The following is a 17,483-nucleotide window of genomic DNA, read 5'->3' on the forward strand; positions in this document are numbered from 1 at the left end:
GATGCCATTGAGTAGATTTGCGCTTGGAATTCATCTAAAGTGGTATTGCTAAAATAGATTTGGTACTGGACGCACTTGCTCTCAATGTGTAAACCGGCGATTGTATTTCCCCTTGGGTACCTACCCGAAAGGGGAGTAGTGGCTAATCATAGTGCGAGATTCGGCTAGAAATGGAAGTGGAGTTCTGTTATCTTCTCGCAGGATCGACACCGGTAGACTCATGAAGCAGTTAAATATATAGGAATAAATCATGATACCGGCTCTGCGGGATAATTCTACCAAATCTATTAGTAATGGACAGCGGTGTGCGCCATATGGCAAAACTAGCACAAATTATTCATAGTCGTGAAGAAGGATCGGAATTGAGTGCCTTGATAACCTCTGCCGCCGCTCGTTCTCCGCTACGGACAGCACCCTCCATGTAACCCTTCCATTCACCAGCAGTCTCGGTGCCTGCAAAGTGCAAATTGCCGGCGTTTTCACGTAGCGCATCAGGACCAACAGTGTCCAGCACGCCTGGGGTGAGGGCAGCGCACGGGCAGCCCCAGCCTGCATATTCATCGTTCGTCCACTCGTACATGGCCAACTGGACAAACTCGTTGTCCAGATCGGTGACACCGAAAAGCTTACCGAGTTGCTGCAGCAAGCTCTGCTCTCGCTCCTTGGCTGGAAGCGCGGCCCAGGCTCGGCCAGGGTCACCCGACATGAAGCATGTGAGGACGTACTTGCGATCCTCGGGACTGCTGGTGTCTCTCACTACACTAGCAGGCCCGGTGAAGGATTGGGCGAGGCCACAGAAACCACGCTGGACCCAAAAAGGCGAACGGAACTCCACCATGGCCTTTGTGTAATACCCATAAGTGGTGGATTCAATAAATGTCTGCTTTGCGGGAGGAAGCTTGGGGTGGAACGAAATATTCCTCAAACAAGGGCTAGGCACCGTGATGATGACCTTTCGGGCCGCAAAAACAGCACCCCCCGCGTGGACCTGGACCGACCGGTCCATGTTTTGGATGACCGAGTGAACCGGGCTGGAAAGCCTCACGATGTCTGCGGGAAGCGAAGATGCCAGTCCCAAAGACAATGCTTGGGTGCCCTGGCGAATTCGCAAGTATTGGCCGCCATGCTTGCGATCAGATCGCATCTGCAACAGACCACCGCCGGACTTGCAATAGTTCAAAAAGTAGAGGGCCGAGATGTCCTTCGGGTCTTGCCCGAGCATTGCGCGGGTCCATACAGTGGCAGTAGCCAAGGCTATCTCACTGGCTCCACGCGAGCGCAGATAGGCATCAAATGTGACGGAATCTAGGCTGGTTTCCTTAGGCCGCCAAGTGTCAAGGGCCTGGCAATCTGCCTCACACATGTCACGGATCTCTGCCACATGAGCCTGGGTTGCCTCGTCAAACTGTATACTAATGTTAGCGACACAAAGCGATTGAGCTCTCATTGATCGCAAATTCTCTTACATTCGGCAGCTCTCCATAAGCGAAAGGAGTACATTCGCCATCAAAATCTTGCAAAACCGCACTACCTCGCGTATTCTGCTCAATCATCTCCACGCCCAAGCGCCGTACCAGAGCGTAAACCCTACTCTGGTTGGAGTCGTTGGTCCAGGCGGCGCCGAGGTCGACGATGCCCTTGCCATCCTTGAGAGGCATGTTCCAAGTCTTGCCACCAACACGATCGCGCGCCTCCAGAATGACACAGGATAGGCCTGCGCTCAAGACATCGTGAGCGGCAGAAAGCCCAGCAAGGCCAGCTCCGACGATGATGATGTCAGTATTCTCAGTCGCGGCGGACAGGACCGGAGGGAGCGAAGGCTCCGGTAAGGCGATGACGGCGTCAATTTCGAACAGCCATGAGGGCACTGCAAGCTTGGGCACCGGGATCAGGGTAATTGCTGGCCGGTGTCGACCTAGAAATCGTTGGACGTGACGGGCATGCTTCCGACTGGCTGCATCGTAGTCGACAATGTAAAGGTTGAGCTTGACAATATGTTCAATGGAGGATTCGGCGGCGATAATGAGCTTCCGAAGGTTTAACAGGGCCAGATGGATCTGCGACTCATAATCGGTCGGCACAACGCCATCCTTTGTGCTTCCAGGTTGGCCAGCGATATGAATCACCTTGCCCGCGGGGGCAATAGTCGCCGGCGCATAGTAGGCGCTTGAGGTGGTGGAAAGATCAACCGTTTCAACAACTTTCGGCATATTGAAGAGAAGCAGATGTTGAAGGGAATCCGGAGGGGAGGTGTGAGAAGAGAGAGAGATGCAAACCCCCAACTAATATAGCATCTGGCGGACTATACACCGCTCCGGAGATGCTTATGATGAGAGAGAGATGCAAACCCTCAACTAGAATAGCATCTAGCGGACTATACACCGCTCCGGAGATGCTTGTGATGAGAGAGAGATGCAGACCCCCAACTAGAATAGCATCTGGCGGACTATACACCGCTCCGGAGATGATTGTGATGAGAGCGGGGATCCAGGCGATAGCGGTGATAGCCCAAATGTACGCTTATCATATCATCACTACCATCTCCCACGGCTCAATCCTCCGCTACTTGCCGCTATCGCCCGCCGAAACCTGCCACCACACATCCCCACCACGGATTTGTAGCAGTGTCTCCCAAAGAAGCTTCACTTTTACAAGGTAGAAGCCACCAGAGATGTCCAATCAACGAAAAATAGGGGGGTTTTCCACCTCAATCGGAGACCATTATCTCTATCGCTGACCGCGGAGGGCACTGAGAGCCCACTGCGAGCACGGTCGCCTACCGCCACGGTGATCAAGGCCGACTCTCAGGCGCCGCTGTGGTGACTGTATGAGTTAAACCGTCATCACAGCCTGAGCTTTTTCATTTTTGTTGCCCATAACACGCTATACTACAGGTTCGCATTAAGCCAGCTCCAACAATGGACGCTTCCAATATCCAGTTGGTTGACCCATCCCTGCTGATCGGGCGGAACTATATCGACGGAAAATGGGTTGAAGCTCAGTCTGGAAATGATTCAATGTGGAAGGTGAAGAAGCCTCCTCTAGGAAGTTCTCCAATGCTCGTATCGGTTGCTGACTATCTCGTTCGGCTGTCAGAGACCCTGCGAATGCGACCATCATTGGATCCTGTTCCAAATCAAACTCAATGGACAGTCTTTCTTGGCCAACAACTCATTTGGAACGTTAAGAAAACTCTTTGTAGAGCGATGGAAGGGCGTAAAGTCTTTCCAGTTCATAAATAGTTGCGAGTTTAGAGTAGGGTGGTCCCTACCACTCTAGGTATTCTCACCCCCGTTTTCTGAATTCTCACTCCAATCACCCACACTCATCGTAATGGAACCTGCGTTGCCGATTTAAATCGCCGCAGTATAGCCGTATTCCATATCGACCATTACCATAGATGGGGTCAATAAAGCAAGACAAGACCCCTTACCTTTTTCTTAATTTTGTCATCTATCTTGTGGACTATTATGTAGTTGTATAGATGTCGGATTATGATAATGTGAAATTCGATAACATGAGGCCACCTCATGCTAAGCCATCTAGAATATCTATCAGTGAAGCCCACGCGGGTAAGTACGGCGGTTCGGATCGCAGTCAGGTCAAAGGGATTGTTATCTAATCCCATCATAGGGTGAAAATCTATATTGATTGAACGTGTCTTCCGTGCGAGATTGCCAATAGGGTGCGGGCGACAATGTATCGAGATGATGACCTTCCCTCATTCCAATTATGGGTGGAAGGGTAAGTCAATGCCCGCTTCAAATGGAGTGTGTGACCGGTCGCTTGGATGGCCGGATCGGAACGCGTACGACATGCTTCGGCTGGTCCGCCGAAGGTGCGCAGCCGAATGCAACGAAACTCCCGACCAGAGTATATTCCAAGCCTTAGAATCCAGAACCTACCCGATCTGCCAACTTGCCCTAGATAGGTTAAGGCTAAGGACTCTATCCGCAGGATAACACGTGGTGGAAACGGCTGAGAGATGCCACCGCCCTCCACCAATGCTAGTGATGGCTCTATATTCATCCCCTCCGTGGGTGGGAGGCCGCTAATTACCCAATCAGGCCCGCTGACGTACGACTATTGCGCATTACTGCGGGCGCGACCAGCATCGTCTGTATCCATGGCCCACGACTTGCGTCTCAAACCTGGAATTTTGACAGTGATTTCGAGAATGAATTTTTTTTTCTTTACTCGGTGTACTATGAATAGATTTCTTGATTTTGCTTTGCCGTGGGCATCGCGTTTGCGCCGTTCTTTGGCGAGCGATCATCAGTTGCCCTAGCCACTCAGTCTAATTCCGATCGACCGAACCATTGGCATAATAAGTTCACGCTGTTTTTCCTAAGATCTCAAGATTCTTTCCCTCTTTGAGTCTCCGGGTTCTGGTTAATTCCATCACTACCTGTCTAGCCCTAAGTTCATCTAGTCTCCAACCGGTTGCCCTGCAGATATCATGGGGACTCTGACGCCGACGGCGGTTGCTCCCCATCGATTCAGCGACTATCCTCGCCCGCAGCATACGAGGGAGAGCAGCTACAACTCCGATGGCTCTTTTGACGTGAGTCGATTCTCGACACCTGCCACGACTTTGAGGCTGTAGATACTAACCAATCCGCAGCCCCGTCGCTCACTTGTTCCTGGAATTCGTCGCTACCCTACACGAAAGATTAAGCTCGTGCACGGCTATGTCCTGAGCGCGGAGTACCCAGTGCCAAGTGCCATTCAAAATGCGGTGCAGAAACAATACCGAGAGTCGGCGGAGCTTGCCGAGGAATTCTCCCAGCTCAGATGTGAGTGTTCCACCAGTGGTAGTCCGGGCAGCATTCCAGAGACTGACTGCATAGACACTGCTGCTACTTGCGATCCTGACGAATTTGTGATGCGAAATGGCTACAACCTCCGCCCGGCCATGTATAACCGACACACGGAATTGCTGATCGCAATTACATGCAAAAGCGAAAATAAGGTTCTCACAGCACGGACCCTGCACGCAGTGATGCAGAACATCCGCGATATCACCAAGCTTAAGAAGTCGGAATTCTGGAATCAAGGAGGACCAGCTTGGCAGAAGATTGTGGTCTGCCTAGTCTTCGATGGAATTGATCCTTGCGACAAAAACACCCTTGATGTATTGGCGACCATCGGTGTCTACCAGGACGGCGTCATGAAGAGATCGGTGGACCGCAGAGAAACGGTCGCGCACATAGTAAGTCAGCTGGGCTTATGTTTTCTTCAACGTATTTACGAAAATAGTTCGAATATACCACGCAACTTTCCGTCACGCCGAATCAGGAATTAGTTCGCCCCGAAGGCGACGAGTCCACGAATATCCCACCAGTCCAGATGATCCTGTGTCTGAAACAGGAAAGTAGCAACAAGATCAATTCGCATCGCTGGATCTTCAACGGATTTTCTCGCATGTTGAACCCAGAGGTGGTGATCCTCCTCGACGCGGGTACCAAAGCCTGCAAGGAATCTTTTCTTGCATTATGGCAATCGTTCTATAACGACAGAAATCTCGGCGGAGCCTGCGGCGAGGTGCATCCCATCCGGGACAAGAAAAGTCTCCTCAATCCTTTCGTTGCCGCCCAGAACTTCGACCTGAAGCAATCAAATATTCTTGAAAAGCCTTTGGAAAGCGTCTTCGGACATGTTTCCCTGGGCGAGTTTTCTGCATACCGATATCGAGCCATCATGGGTCGACCACTGGAACGATATTTCAATGGTGATCTGACACTGTCGACGAAGCTAGGCAAGAAAGGCTTTGATGGGATGAACATCTTCAAGAAAAATATGTTCTTTGCCGGCGATCGCATTCTGTCCTTTGAATTAGTGGCCAAGGCCGGTTTCAAATGGCATTTAGCCTTTATCAAGGGGTCGAGAGGGGAGGTCCAAGTACCAACGGATTTTGCTGAGTTTATCACTAAGCGGCGTCAGCGGCTTAATGGCTCACTTGCAGCGAATCTCTATGCGTTTATACATTTTACTCGGCTGTACAAGAGTGGACATAGTTTGTTTCACTTAGCACTTCTCCACCTCCAAATGCTTTACAACTTTGCCAAGTTTGTGTTGAGTTGGTTCTCACTTGGTATGGTCGCTCAATATATCTATCTAGCTATAAGCTACCGCTAATGGTTCACAGCCTCCTTTTTTATAATAACCTCGGTCATAATGGGTCTTGTGGGAACACCAAACCAAGCCAACAACCAAAAGGCATGGCCATTTGGCAGCGAAACCTCACCAATTGTGAACAACTTCCTCAAATACATTTATGTAGTGCTGTTGATGCTGCAATTCATTCTCTCTCTTGGCAACCGCCCTAAAGGGTAAGTACTCTCTCGTTGCACTCTCTGTACTGCGCTAAATACCTTCCCACTTAAAGTTCCCGTCTGGCCTACATCATTTCATTTTTATATTTCCCTGTCGTTCAGGTATACACTGCAGTTCTCGCATTCTATCTCGTCAGTCAAGCTACGACGAAGATAGCCTTCAATTCTGTGTTATACGAAGATGCGATGCAAGCAGCAGTCTGGAACAACCTCGGCTCCAGCATAATTTTGATTACATTGGTTGCTACCTATGGAGTGCATATTATCGCCAGCATTGTCTACATGGATCCACTGCACGTACTAACATCCGCTTGGGCCTACTTTGCAGGAACGACCTGTTCCTCCAATATCCTCATGGTCTATGCGTTCTGCAATTGGCACGATGTCTCAATTGGCACCAAAGTAGCGAACAAAAGCGAACTCCTGCCCGAGGCTCAGACAAAGAAGGACGAGAAGTCAAAATTTATTGAGGAAGTGGATAGGCCACAAATCGATATTGACACCCTCTTCCAAGCTACCGTCAAGCGAGCCCTGGCAACGTTTGAACCACCAGCAGAGTCAAATGGAAAAGATGTCGATGACCTGTACAAAGCGTTCCGGACGTACCTAGTGTTACTTTGGGTTTTCAGTAACCTGATCATGGTCCTTTGCATCATGAGCATATCAATCACTCGGTTCTGTCTTTCGGTAAGTTTCTCGAGTCCAAGACCCTCCAGCAATCTAACCGCATTGGATAGGAAATTCCTAATGTACGTATATGGAATTACCTTTTGGCCGTGGTATGGGCGACTGTCGGGATCTCGCTCTTCCGTTTCGTGGGGGCGCTCTGGTTTTTGGCAAAAACGACTGTTCTATGCTGTGTTTCGCGACGATAGATTTTCTATGGCTTATCCTCAGCCATTATGAATAGCAAAGGAGTGTGGAGTCTTTCTATGCATTTGTTCATAGCCTACGCATTCTATCTAGAGAATCATCGCGGGTGGCCAAGTCGGAAGTCTTAAAGTAGCTCACGGCATCCAAGCGCATGGACCCTATATATCTTTCAGGCATATGTTTGCCACCTCACAGAACGAACTTGTGTAGGTGGGCCTTAGACTAGGTGAACTTCAGCCTCCATCGTTGCCTAATGAGAACTCCGGTGTATACATTCTTGGTTCTTCTAGGGTTTCACAGAGTTTATGATGTTTCTCTTAATACAGTGTCTTCCTGGGAAGGATTTTATCCCCACTCTACGATTTGATGTAATAGAAATTCTCGTTCAAAATATCGATAGAGGTACATTCATATACAAAGGAGTCACTGGAAAAGGTAGGTACGCTTATCTATCAGCCAATTAGTACGATTGGTATCGCAGTAGACAAGGCCTTCAGGAGCAGCTGGTAACGCTGGGAACATTCTCGCAGCCACTGTATTTCGATCCGCCGGTAACATCGACGTCCGACCAAGTCCAGTTGGAGCAGGCACCGGATCCACAAACAATAACCACATCATATCCGCTTGAAGCAACGGCATCAGCTCCAGAGATATTTTCAACAGTCAAGTCTGTAATGGGAATGCCGCTAGTAGGATCTCCCTTGAGATCCCCGCCATCATAGTTTTGCTCGATCAGGATACCGTACCTGGTAGGTACAATTAATAAAGTTCTCGCCTCCCAGCACCTGAATATTGTACTTACTTTGAAATAGAGGACAGGGTGATTCCGGAATAGGTCACACCTGTGATTTCGCCGATGTCGCCGGCGGAAGCCTTGATGCGGATACCTTGATCGAAGTTGTTAATGCAACTGGCCACAATTCTCAGAACAATAACCAGTGGGATTCTTACCATTGACCGAGTCCTTCACTTCAGAGTCCTTGAATGTAACCGTCTCCACCGTGTTATCGCTCCGACCACCAACGCTACCAATAGATAGTCCGTGGCCACCAGAGCAAACACCGCCGCTGAAGGTGATATCCTAGTCGCAAGGTGAGTTATTTTGTTTTTGCCCACGTGGACAAGTCAGGTTCTCTCAAGACTTACAGTTCCAGAGTTAACTGCAACACAATCGTCCTGGTTATAAACCGTGGCACCCGTGATAACCACATTCGTGCTGCTCCCGATATCGAAACCGTCGGTATTGTGTCCGCCCTCATCGTCACCCGCCTCGTTGTTGATGGTCATATCCGTGATTGTGAGCCCATCGCAGCCGTTGATGCTAACTGCCTGAACTGGGGTGTTCTCGATGTAGAGGTCCGTGATGGTCGACGAGGTGAGATCGTGAGCATAGAAAAACTTCGGCTTCGTCTTCCCCCCATTGCTCCCTTCACCATCCCACCACCGCGCTCCATCGGGATTGAGTTTGGCGCCGCTGGCACCTTTAACGGTAATTGAGCTGCCTGAGATTTGGAGGAGTGGGCCATCCCACTCCTCATACCCCCAGGTGGTTTCGCCTTCGAAAATTACCTACGAGGGCTTGGTTAGCATGGCCACAGAGGGACAAAAAGGCGCAGTGACGGGTGACTGGATAAAACTTGCCGTGGTGTCATCTTCCAAGTCGCTGAGATCCAGTGTCGTTCCAGACGGCACAGCAACACTCGACAGAATGATTGTGGAGCAGGACTTCTGAGATGCACTCGCTTTGGAGGCACCGGTAGAGCCGGAGAAGGTACAAGAAGTAGCTCTCTTGGCTAAGCTTGGGGCCTCGGTGATGGCAGGCTCGGCGACAGGGGAAGCAAGTGCGCCAGCCGCCAAGGCAACAAGCAAGACGGAGCCAAAGATCGTGGGCATTGTAAGTGCAGGATGGGCTGTTCGTGATTGGTGTGCCTCAATACTTTTTTACCCTGCCGTTGATCCCTGGAATCAAGCCACTTTATAGGTATGTCAGCCCCGATGCTTGTTCTTCAGGTGGCCCTCAGACGGAGGACGAAAAGCTCCCGAATCCCCCAACACGCGACTCATTGTGTTTTGTTTATCCTCCAATCGCGGAAGGTTTAACCATACTCCTCCATGTCCCATTGGTGGTTTCCACACCCAGGATCATGGAGTAGATCCATACACAGCCGTGTGTGAACTTGAAATTCTTCAGGAAAGCTTAGTGGGTACCGACAACGAATAGTGGAATATTCTGTGCCGAGCTGAAACCGGCCGATGTTTCCGTTTTACCACTTCTTCCATTCCGAAATTTGCTAGGGCACGCCACCATGCTGCAGATAGAGTTGCGCGGCGTTTTTGTGCATAATAAAAACCCGCCCAGTTGTGGGGAAAGCCCCATAGATTCGCAGGGGGAATGCCTGGAAGGAGAGCGAAAAGCACAGTTGTTCCTCGTCTTCCGCGGGTTAACCTCGGGGTTTTTATTTACCACCACTCATTCAACGCTCTGTCCGAATGTTAGTGGCCGCGGATTGAGTAGCGCACCTGATGAGCCGCGTCAGATTTCTCATTGCCATCAAAATTGCCTGATTCCACTTCAAGATAATTTAATTTAATGCTTCTGGACTCTCTTACGATGCTACTTCCAGAAGTGTCTTTCATGCGGTCGGAAATACCCGTCCGCGCGAAAAAAACTAAATAAATAACTGAATAGGGTTACGATCAATGGGCAATCTACAGGACGTGAACTGACAACACGCTATTTTAGAACAAGTCCCTTGATTAAATCCTTGTGAATTCAGGATCGCCCGACGAAATAAAAAGGCAATCGGTCCTCCTTCTGGGTTTGTAAATGGCTAGAAGGTACAACCCATGGCGGGGCCATTGAAGGGCTCATCGCAGTAGTAGGAATACGGTGATAGCAACTCTCGAGAAAGGCCACTTGAACCGGAACATCCCGAAGGTATTCGCAGCAAGCTCAAGCATCAAACAGATCTTTCTGGCTTCCTGACATCTTCGGTGGGAGACGGATTCACGTCTTCGTCGACGTAAAAACTCTCATCATTCATGTGCTTGAACCTGAACCAGAAAATAACCGTCTGAAGAGCAAGTGCAACGGTCGGCGCACCCCAGATCCACATCAGCCAGGGGTCCTTGGTGACAGGGATCAGAATCTCGCCGATAGCGCTGGACAGCGCATTCATGAACAGGAAGATTGCCATGATCAAACCTCTCATGCTCTTAGGGGACCTGGCATAGGCTACCTCGTAGGCGGTGACATTGGCAAAGATCTCGCTGAGCGCGCTGAGGACGGTATTGGGGATTTGCCACCAGATGCTGATCGGAGCCACCTCATCGCATGTCGAAGCATAGTAGCCACAAGGTGAGAGCTCATACACACGCCACTGAACAAGCGTCCCGGCAATCCCAGCAACAGTTGCCAGGAAAAAGCCAAACGTGATACGACTGATCGGCCCGAATCTGATGTTGTAGCGCTGCAGAGCCGGATAGACCACATATGTCATAAAGGGAATCACGACGATAATGGTCAGAGGATTGAAGTTGTTGAGCAGGTCATTGGGTGCGCCGTTGGTGATCATCGATGCACCCTGATTTGATGCCACAGACCCGATCCCGCCGTCGTTCAGGTTCCAGATGGGGTAAAACCAGAAAATATCACATGCACCTAGGAATCAAAAGTTAGTGCATTGTCATACAAGGCCTCGGTGAACAACAATATGTGGCAGGTTTGAAGCATGCGACCAAGGCGTGACGGGGCAGAGGTGATACAGAGAAGGCTTGCAACATACTGACTGCCCTGGATACATCTCTCACAGCATTATCTGTCCAGCTCACGGTGATATCCCTTTCGCGCAGATTAGCGGGCTTTGCTGCCTCCCAAAAGTCCTTGCGCCAGAATTGGAACCTGCTTTGTCGCAGTGCCGTCCCAATGATCTTGAATGCCTCGGATAACTCGGAGCTTCCTGCAGGTGGCTGCTTGTATGTCCGCTTGTAAATTACAAAAAGGAGAATGGGAAGCAAGAAATAGATAATCCCAGCCAGGAGGAAGGACAGCCAGAAGCCGACATACTTCTCAGCGTATGTCGTAGCCAGCATATAGAAAGCACCAATGTTGACGAAGCCATAAAAGATGAGCATCGTGCGAGTTGTCGTCGCCTCGGGGTCCACGATGACCCGTTCTCCGGATTTGAGCGTCTTAACATAAGCTTTCTTCTGGCGATTCTGGTCGAGAATGGTGGGTGCGATGTTGGGCTTGAAGATTCCGGCGCCAAAAGATAAAAGCAGGAGCCCGATGACGAATGGCGGAGCAGCATTCGCTTTACCTTTCTGCAGCACTGATGGAATAGCACCAAAGATCTGGATAATATGCGCCACTCCGCAGATGAAGACACCCACGGCAATGGCCTTGAAGCGGCCAACATGGACATCTGCCCACCAGCCGCCGAAGATGGGAATGATGTAGGATAGAAAGACGAACAGCAAGGTTAATGCAGAGGCTGCTTGAAGGCCCATTCCCAGTGCGCCTGCTGTTTCTTGTGTGCCTCGTGGGGGGGCGCCAGCTCCATTGCCACCTGCAGTCTGCGAGTTAGCGGTCTGTATAATTGATTAAATAAAAGTGCGAAAATCACATACCCTTTGGCAGTGGGAACTCGACAAAGTTGGAGAAGACTGTCTTCGCTCCATAGTAGGATGCTCGCTCGGCAAACTCGACGAGGCAGAGGGCGAATGAGACCAGAGGCATGTTTCCGGCCACCTTTCGGAGAGTCAGGCTTTCCCCCTCCGTAGGATACTGATACTCATCCTCGAAGGAGTCAGTTGAGACTTCACGGTCGACTGCCTGGAGCTGTTTCTCGTCGCTCAGAGCTACAGGCGCTGGCTCCTCAGCCGGGTCGACGGACTCGGACGCATGGTGAGGCCCAGCAGTCTCCGTGAATGGGGCTTTCTTATCTTCTGGGGTCGCTAATGCACGAGTTCAGTAAGGCTGGCCAGTGTAAGAAGAGAAAAAAAAAAACCAAGAGAAGCAACAGGGGATGGTGAGGGCAAAGAGGATTGACTGACTCATCTCCACGGCTGCGTGAAGCCAAAGCTTGCAAAGAGGATGGGTGAGGGTGAAGCAGAAGTGCCCCCGATGGGGATAGAGAGCGGGTTTTAATAGGATTCACAATTCGGGATGTTGGGTTGTACGGTTGTACAAGGGAGAATTCGGGCTCCAGGAATGCGAAAGTCGCCCTGTCGCCAAATCTCGATTTGGAAACCACCGTCCGTCCAGATGGTCTCGACGAGGAAGGCACGGCTTGAGCAAGTGGAGTGTTGAATGTTGAAGAGTGGGGTGGTATTGGACTGCTGTCTCTCATCGCCTTGCGTTATCGCGACGAGGAATGGCGACCAATCTCGCGAGATGTAACATGGGAGCGCACCACGCTTGACAAGGTTCGGCCAATGGTGTCACGCGATATTTTAGCTTTGTTATTCGAAATTCACAGTATCGATAGGGATGTTTCTGTGCCAAGCCTTAGAGAGTCTTGGCTCTAAGGTGCTAAACGCAAACTAGCATTTTAGTTTATAACTCGCCATCGGGGAGCGTAAAATGATTGGTGTCAGACAGCCGGATATAGTGCAAGCTTACGCATTACACTCGACCCCAGCCGTGGATGTCCCAAAAAAGCAATCGCTAGAGCTATCAGTAAGCCAGTCTTGCTATCATTGGCAATCCTATGCGATAACTCCATCGAAAATTGTAACCATAGGGCAGTACTTTGCGTCGCGGAACAGGTAGATACTGAACCGCCCTCAGTTGCTCGTACTTTATGGCGCGGCAATCTCCTATCGCGGCCGGCAACGGCTTTCGGTTTTTTTTGTGCTGGGCTACTATAGACCTTTTGATCAGTCCCACAGAGGTATTACCAGACTAGCTGAGAGCCAGTATAAAGGTTAGCCCCTTCTTATCAGCACATACCTAACTGGGCAAATATCTCAGCCAACTCGGCTCAAAAGTTTACATTGCACGACTGTAATCGACGATGCTCAGCTCACGTGGATGGAAATTGACTGCCTGGCCAGTCTTGGCTTGTCAGTCACTCAGTCCAAGAATCATCGCCTCAGCAAATGCGGTGTGAAAGGCCGAGGTGGTGCAGATGATGACTTAGAAGTATGAATCGCAAAAGACCAGTTCAGGTTGATGAACCATCAATGCTGCGCTAGAGTACAACCTACTATCATAGCCGCTGCCAAGCCTTCTGATCCACTCAGTTTCGTCTACACTCTCGAATGTAATGCCTTCCACGCCTACCTGCTCGAGCAAGGGCGCCCTGTCTTCACCCCGGATGAGGATATCAATGTGAGCATTTCGCAACAACCGCTTGTCATCGCCAGCCTTCGACCTCTACAGAACCGAACCGCCACTTGGCGTCAGTTCAGCCCGAGCGGAAAGAAATAATCTAATCGATTTCGATGCGGCGTGGTCAAACCTACCCATACCCGTGGCTCCAGTCAGCAAGATGCGTGGCGGCTGTATATTGGGGTCTCAAGAAGAATGGTGCTTTGTCACTCGTAACATCAGACATCTACTCCACAGGAGCATGAGGTACTATTTATGCTCTTGAATTCCCCCATCGGTACATTTGATTTGTAACACTTGATTTCTAACCACCAGGTGGTATGATGGTATAACAACGAAGCGACGGAACCTAGTCGAGGACAGGATGGACCTTCCTTGACTCAATTAATGAGCCTTAAGTGCTGACTTTTAAGCATGTGGGTTCCCTCCAGTGAGAGCTTCGATCAGAGCGGCGATGTAAGGTGAAGCTGGCTTTTCCGACTGAGTTTACTAGGTGCATTTGAGTTCGTACCGGGGTTCAGTCTTTGCATAGCCTTCAGCCTGACTGCTGAGCGATTCCCTGGGCTCCAATCGCGTCACTGAAGCCTCGGGTATAAGCTTCCCCAAGACTCCTGTGATTGGCGACCGGTCGTACCCGCCCGTGCGTCCAATAAAGGCCCTACCCTCGAGGAAGCCAAAGAAAACGATACATACTTAGACATCAGATTGAGCACAGCCGATACTTTAGTCTCAAATACTCAATTTAGAAAAGAGAATGTTGGACTAGGGCCAGAATACTGATCCACTCCGACGATGGCGACTTGACTTCTGTCGCACCTGCTGCCCAGATTATGATAGAAACAGGATTGTATTCTAGTATAACAGAGCGGAACGTCGGGCATTTTTTGAGAGTTTCTACAGCCCCAACTACTATCTAGGTATCGACCCCCGTGGAGGTAAATATCCCCCATCTGGAAGAGACCTTTAGTTTCTCGAACATAGATCTATCTGGGCGTATGATAGCGCAGAGCAGAGAAGCATTCAGATGATCCCAAAGGTGACGCCCTCCCTGTTGATTCTTGGCCGCGGTAGGTGCATTAGATCATGCTCAAGCCAGCACAGCCAGGAACTAAGAACCACTCGTGCAGTTTTGACACAGACGTATTGCGGTCCGTCTTCATCTGCATCCCGGGAGCTCTAACGTTGGGTGTGTTCGCCCAGCCACCTGGATCAGGACGTGTATCATATAGCAGCTACTAGGTAACAGTACCAATAAATCTCTACTTTCATTGAGGCACCGACGGGCGCCACGATTGATTGCCAAAGCTCCGTATATTTAGGCAGTCACCTGTCTTGCAGCAGGCTATATATAGCAAGACCTCGTCTTCGAACCTCACCACTTCACAACGCAGTAAACCGTCCTCAGACGACCTACCCCAACCACCATCACTTAGCAGCAAAAAGCCCAGGCTGGAAGTACGTATGTACAACAGTCAACAGTCAACAGTCTCAAATAGCAGATGGGTATCTCAGTCTCCGTATGAATAGGCGATGCAAACAATGCAAAAAAGTGGTCAAGAAGTGGAAGTCGAACGGGGAAGGGAAAAGTGAAAGCGGACAGACCGGCGGGTCGTATTAGCGGCCAGTCCATGTCAGGACAACATGGACAGCGAAGGGAAGTAATGATGAACTGAAAGGGCAAAGGATACGGATGCAAGAGGAAAGAGAAGAGCGCTAATAAAAAGGCCGCAATACAATGCAAATGCAGCTGTATGGGATGTAATCGTCAGTGCGTAGGAGGTCGTAGTCACTTGTAGATGGGTGTGTAATGCGACGAGGAGAATGGGTAGAGCGCTATGGGGTATCAGGCAAAGCAGCACCGGTGCCGCAAAGGAAGAAGACAAGGTGAAGCACAGCAAAAGCAAAGAGACTCCGGCCTCGGCCAGTCGGGCGATCACATCAAGGCGAAGTCTTCGACCGGCCAGCCCGACGCTCATTCCCACCCTTCCCCCCGAGATCGAACGCCTGCCCCTGCCGCTTCGGCTCTTCGCTCTCGTCCGGTAGATCCATCCGGAACCGGCGCACACTGCCCTCCCGGCCGGTCTTGCCCTCTTCGAAGAAAGGCGTGCGCGAGTCCCGCTTCTGGCACCAGCGCGGTGCGACACGCCGCCACAACCCACGCACGCCGCGGCTGGCGCGGTCGATTTTCTCGTACTCGAGCCGCCGGGTCGAGGGCGAGGTCCACTCCATGACGGTTGCTGGGACATGGATGGAGGAAGCGGAGGGACTGTGAGCGTGGGTGTGGGTGTGGGTGTGGGCGTGGCTGTAGCTATGGCTGGCACCGCTGCCAGGCATGGTGTGGGAGCGGTCCCGGGCTTGGAGGAAGTGCGGTGCGGTCGTGGAGCTCACGGAGCCGCGGTTCGGATACTCGGGGTCGAAGCGACGGGTCGAGGGAGAGGAGCTGATAGGGGATGAGGGCGCCGAGTTGCCTATCTCGGAGGACGTGCGGGCGTCTCGTCTGGTTTTATAGATTGTGGAGGGTGCGCGGTAGAGAGCGGGGCGAGGCTCGTCGGTGGAGTATTTGGAGGGTGGTTCTTGCTCCTGGAAGAGACGACATGATTCCCGGTGTAAGGCCAACAGTGACTCGCGTTTGTCGGCGGGGGTGGATCGCGACGAGGGCACTGGCACGATGCTGGGGTTGGCGACGGCCCGTTGAGACGAGTGGAGAGAGCTGTGTCGACTGGGTGGTCGGGACCGGGCCGTGCTGCGCGAGTTCGATCGAGAGTGATGATGGATCGAGTTGGCGGCCGACGTGGGCCTCGACGCGGTTTGCGGGCCCGAGTGCGTGGATGAATCAGGGCTTCTTGTAGTAGCCCTCTTCACCCGGGGTGTCTCTGTCTCCATCTCCATCTTGGGCGACGATGGTGCGGACAAAATGGCAGACTCGGTGGGCGAGAGGCATTTCTCGATGCTCTCGCCTGTCGTGAGTTTAGAAAAGTCCGCGAGTTCGGTGACGGTCGTCTGCGGGCCTTTGAGTGGGATGTTCAAGCCAGGCTGGACGGACCCTGCAGGCGCACTTCTCATGTGAAGCTCGCCACGACATGTGACGGACGCCATCAGCACTCAAAACCGCATCGTCTGCCCCAAGGGCGATCCAAACTCGACACGATAGGCTAGATGACAAAGGGGCCTGATCTCATGGCGGGGTACCAGGCCAGGGCGGGCAGCCGAGGCCAGTCTTAGCACTCGGATTGAAAGGACATGGAGTATACCAAGGGTATACCAAGGGTGCACGAAGAAGTATACGCCAACCGGGAAAATCAGTGACAGGCGATTAGGTTCTTTTAATTTGAAATGGCCCCCTACACCGCTCCTCAAGGCAATACTTGAAGCGGAGGTAGTGGGGGCACACTCCATGCAGTTGCAGCGTACCAGCGCCAGACCAGGAAGCAGCCGTACTTCCCGCACGGTCTCGACCCGCCCGCCCCTCTCCCCTCCCCTGGACCCTCGCCCCTCGCACCTGTCACTCTTGGTCCAGCGCCCCTGCAGTGGGCATCGTGGCGGCAACAATGCAGGGGGCACGGGTTTGTTATTTCGAGACTGTGCGCCTATTGGGCTGGTCCAATCGAAACGCCCGGTTCTGTCCGAGGGCGCGTCCAATCGCCTGCCTGCACGCGTCCATGGCGCAAGAAGGCAGCGGCAGGGACGGGGATTGGTTGGGACGGGGGCACGAGGTACTTGGTACTGTGCCTTGTACCTGATGGACTACGCAGAACCGCTCTGCACCGCCAGACCGAGAGCCGAGGATCATCCGACCCTGACTTTGACGGCCTTCCACTCCCGTCCTCCTTACCGTGCCTCTCTCTTCTGGCCCGTCTAGGGTTTCCTGGCCCCGCCCGAGAGCGACCCACCGCCAAGCGTCACAAATGTTGAAAAAAACGTGGGTGGACGGGGATTGTGCT

The 17,483-nt window shown here is 51.7% G+C and overlaps 5 protein-coding genes across 5 annotated transcripts; 1 reads left to right on the forward strand and 4 right to left on the reverse strand.

Annotated features, from left to right (window-relative positions):
* Positions 1-337: 337 nt before the first annotated feature.
* N7482_010355 (putative flavin-containing amine oxidase) lies at positions 338-2,210 on the reverse strand (the record flags this gene model as incomplete). The annotated part of the gene is made up of 2 exons (XM_056692479.1): positions 338-1,405; positions 1,467-2,210. The coding sequence occupies 2 exons, from the start codon at positions 2,208-2,210 to the stop codon at positions 338-340; spliced, it is 1,812 nt and encodes a 603-aa protein (XP_056538436.1).
* Positions 2,211-4,459: 2,249 nt separating this feature from the next.
* N7482_010356 (Chitin synthase C) lies at positions 4,460-7,210 on the forward strand (the record flags this gene model as incomplete). Its single annotated transcript, XM_056692480.1, has 7 exons — positions 4,460-4,564; positions 4,625-4,796; positions 4,851-5,212; positions 5,260-6,094; positions 6,149-6,332; positions 6,389-7,022; positions 7,073-7,210. The coding sequence occupies 7 exons, from the start codon at positions 4,460-4,462 to the stop codon at positions 7,208-7,210; spliced, it is 2,430 nt and encodes an 809-aa protein (XP_056538437.1).
* A 491-nt stretch (positions 7,211-7,701) lies between these two features.
* On the reverse strand, positions 7,702-9,101 carry N7482_010357 (glycoside hydrolase family 28 protein; the record flags this gene model as incomplete). The annotated part of the gene is made up of 5 exons (XM_056692481.1): positions 7,702-7,954; positions 8,011-8,095; positions 8,160-8,289; positions 8,355-8,777; positions 8,829-9,101. 5 exons carry the CDS (start codon positions 9,099-9,101, stop codon positions 7,702-7,704), a joined length of 1,164 nt encoding a protein of 387 aa, XP_056538438.1.
* Positions 9,102-10,168: 1,067 nt separating this feature from the next.
* N7482_010358 (putative MFS peptide transporter) lies at positions 10,169-12,267 on the reverse strand (the record flags this gene model as incomplete). Its single annotated transcript, XM_056692482.1, has 4 exons — positions 10,169-10,869; positions 10,994-11,776; positions 11,838-12,164; positions 12,264-12,267. 4 exons carry the CDS (start codon positions 12,265-12,267, stop codon positions 10,169-10,171), a joined length of 1,815 nt encoding a protein of 604 aa, XP_056538439.1.
* A 3,213-nt stretch (positions 12,268-15,480) lies between these two features.
* On the reverse strand, positions 15,481-16,638 carry N7482_010359 (uncharacterized protein; the record flags this gene model as incomplete). The annotated part of the gene is made up of 1 exon (XM_056692483.1): positions 15,481-16,638. The coding sequence occupies one exon, from the start codon at positions 16,636-16,638 to the stop codon at positions 15,481-15,483; it is 1,158 nt and encodes a 385-aa protein (XP_056538440.1).
* Between the last annotated feature and the right edge of the window lie 845 nt (positions 16,639-17,483).

Source organism: Penicillium canariense (genome assembly GCF_028826845.1).
Source record: "Penicillium canariense strain IBT 26290 chromosome Unknown utg000008l_segment0_segment0, whole genome shotgun sequence".
Classification (NCBI taxonomy): Eukaryota; Fungi; Ascomycota; class Eurotiomycetes; order Eurotiales; family Aspergillaceae; genus Penicillium; species Penicillium canariense.